Source organism: Octopus bimaculoides, chromosome 9 (assembly GCF_001194135.2).
Source record: "Octopus bimaculoides isolate UCB-OBI-ISO-001 chromosome 9, ASM119413v2, whole genome shotgun sequence".
Taxonomy (NCBI): Eukaryota; Metazoa; Mollusca; class Cephalopoda; order Octopoda; family Octopodidae; genus Octopus; species Octopus bimaculoides.
Genome location: NC_068989.1, coordinates 44272188 through 44275657, shown reverse-complemented (window position 1 = coordinate 44275657; position 3470 = coordinate 44272188). Strand labels below are relative to the sequence as shown.

Below are 3470 nucleotides of genomic sequence, written 5' to 3'. Positions count from 1 at the left end.
TTGCGTCTACTCTAATAGATTCTTCAAAATCTGAAGAATCTATTAGATAGACGCAAGCGCTAATATATAATTTATAAAAACATGTAACATATCAATAAAAATCTGTAAATGTACAACCATCCATATCTCTGAGTACCTTATTATTTTTTCTAATATATATATATATATATATATATATATTGTATACTGAAGCAATGAGTAGGCGTATTTTTTAGGAAGTCTGATAAGATGCCTTGCAATATTTCTTTTATCGCTGTGTATTCTGAACTCAAATGCCATGGAGGTCAACTTTGCCCTTCATCCTTTCAGGATCAATAAAATAAAGGACCATTTAAGTACCAGTGTCTTGTAGTGGATATTGACTAAGCTCATCACTCAAAATTGCTGGCTTCATGTCTAAATCGGAAATATTTTATAGGCTAACCAAATTGAATGATATTTAGTTATTTGCCATAGCAGTATTCTCTAAGTGTTGTCATAGTAACATTGCTCTTTGGTTTAATTGTTTTTTTTAACTTTCATTTTGTTTCTGTCCTCAGTTTACCAAACTGGATTGGATATCCGTGTGGCATGAACCAAATCATCGAAACCTCTTGAATTCTTCACTGGAAACTCATATTGATGTTTTACCATCACATCATCACAGTGCATCAGTTCATTACATTACATCGTGTCGCATTACATCACTTTCACACACCACATCACATCGCATTGCATCATAGCAATAAAACTTGGACTCATCTTCACCAACCTGTGTGATCATTAATTATTACATAGGAATTGTTTTCCCCACAGTGGAACAAACAAGCCAAAATGAAAAAAAAATTAACAAACAAACAATATATGAAATAAAAATATGTTTAAAACAATTTCATTTGAGAAAGAAAACAAAATTCTGACCAAAATACAAATACAAACCATTTAAATAAAAGAAAATATTTGGTAGTAGAATCATTTTGGAGGAGAGGACTTTAGGAAAAATTTATACCAATTTGAGTAAAATATCTCTTTTTTTTTGTTAATTTTTAAAAGAAAACTAATTTACATTTATCAAGTTACTTGGTATTTATTTTTTCTTTTTTTATTCATCAGACAGACTTTATACTTTTCAATATTTTCTTCTTTCCACATTGCCAAATCTTTTGTTAGATTTCTTTCTTTATTAGTGTTGGTATATGTGTAAGCATGTATATTGAATGCAGGTACGTGTGTGTGTATGTATGCATGTGTGTTTGTGCTTCTATGAGAGGGAGAGGTCCAATGCATGCAGCTGCAACAGTGACCATATTAAAACAGTGTGTGGAGCAATATAATTATTTCCTGTATGAAATAATGCACAAATTATACTATGTTAGTAAACAGTGTGAAAAAATATGAAATAGAAGATTGGAAATACTTTACAAATGAGTTAGGAACATCTATTAAACATTTCTACAATATACATTGTCTTATTACTCTGTGTGTGTGAAGGTGGCAAGCTGTCAGACAAAATTGCTTAGCGGGTTTCATTCATTTTTATATTCTTAGTTCAAACTCCACTGAGGTCAACTTTGCCTTTCATCCACTCAGAGGTCATTGTATATATTAAAAATGGGAAAGGCCAGTTTATGAGATTATTTTAGGTTTCCCAGCTTTATGGCATATTGTCAGATCTCAAAGCCTGTTGGCCCAAGGCTTCATATATATATATTGAGTGGGATTCAAAGTTTTGCTTGAAGACTTATTCAACCAGTTATATATATATATATATATATATATATATATATAATGTACTGTACTGTGATAGAAAATTCAACAAAAAAGTATTCCTGAAGGATATAAAATTATTAGTAGTGCTTAAATACATGTATTGTGCCCTTTAAATAAATAAATAATATATATATATATATATATATATATATATATATTTAGCAGAAGTAAGAGAGTGGTTTGAAGTCCAAGAGATTCACGTATTGGCACATTATATATCAACTTTTTCTTAGTAAAAGTTAATAAATATGTACTTTACTAAGAAATATAATATTAAATTGTTTTTATATGTAACTTCACGTAAAAACAAACAGAGTATGTGCTGCACATTATAATAAAGTAAATTCTTAGATTTTCTCTTAGTTATAAAATGCCATGCATTTATATGATGGTGTAAAATTTATACATTGTAAGCATATGTTAGTTGTTCACCTGACACATAGTGACTCAGTCTGAACGTCGAGCTCATCCCTTTGGTGACTGGTGAGCTCAATGAAGTACCACCTTTTTTCCTCACACTAATTAAAAGAACCAAAAACACTAAATTAATATGTTACTGTTGCATATGTATGTCTATGTATGTATGTATGCATGTATGCATGTATGTATGTAATGTATGTAATGTATGTATGTATGCATGTAATGTATGTAAGTATGTAATATATGTATGTATGTAATGTATGTAAGTATGTAATATATGTATGTATGTAATGTATGTATGTATGTATGTATGTATGTATGTAATTATCTGTGAAAGTGTTGCATGTGTGTGTATGTGTAGTAGTAATAGTCACATGAGAACAATCACATCAGTTCATTCATTTCTTTTCATTACAGTTCATTCATAAACAGAAACCATCATCAAAATTTTTTTTGTTTGTTTTTGATTTTTTTTTTAAACCAAAAATGACAGGAAAATAAGAAAAATGTTAATTAGGCATCTTAATATTTTAAATCTCTTAATTGGCACCAAAATGTGAACTGTCACCATAATGTAGTGACATAACATATTACAGGGAGCTATTGTGATATTATTATTATTATTATTATTATTATTATTATTATTATTATTGTTATTATTATTACTATCGTTACTATTATTATTGTTCTTTGTTGATGTTAATGCTGTTATTATAATAAATAGGATGATAATTAAAGTTGCCACTTCATAGTTTCAAATTTAAAAATGCCCCCATACCCCAGCAGACTTAACTTTGCATTTTATTATGTCCAGCGTCAATAGTCTAAGTACCAGTAATATGCTGGAACTTCATTCAATTGGCTTTTTCCCTTCCTCTACATAATTGGTCTTTTAATTGGTCAGTTAAAATTCTCCTTTTTATTACATAATGAGATTATGTTTTAAAATATTTTAGTACAAGTGATATGTTAACATACATGCATATATACATATACATACATATGTATAAAGGCCTTGCTCTAGCATGGCCGCAATCAAATGACTGAAACAAGTAAAAGAATATATGTATATCTATATATATATATTATATATTTATATAACTACCATATATATATATATATATCATCATCATCATCGTTTAACGTCCGCTTTCCATGCTAGCATGGGTTGGGCGATTTGACTGAGGACTGGTGAAACCGGATGGCAACACCAGGCTCCAGTCTGATTTGGCAGAGTTTCTACAGCTGGATGCCCTTCCTAACGCCAGTATATATATATATATATATATATATATATGTGT

General features: G+C 29.3%; 1 protein-coding gene across 3 annotated transcripts in view; it reads left to right on the top strand.

The window, feature by feature from the left end:
* LOC106873285 (protein timeless) overlaps positions 1-3464 on the top strand; it is a 64414-nt gene extending 60950 nt beyond the window's left edge. For all 3 annotated transcript variants that reach the window (XM_052970667.1, XM_014920595.2, XM_052970668.1), the window contains one exon: positions 540-3464. In XM_052970667.1, the coding sequence (XP_052826627.1) occupies positions 540-597 (58 nt within the window). In that variant the 3' untranslated portion in view covers positions 598-3464. The remainder of the gene's footprint in view (positions 1-539) is intronic.
* The last annotated feature ends 6 nt before the right edge of the window (positions 3465-3470 follow it).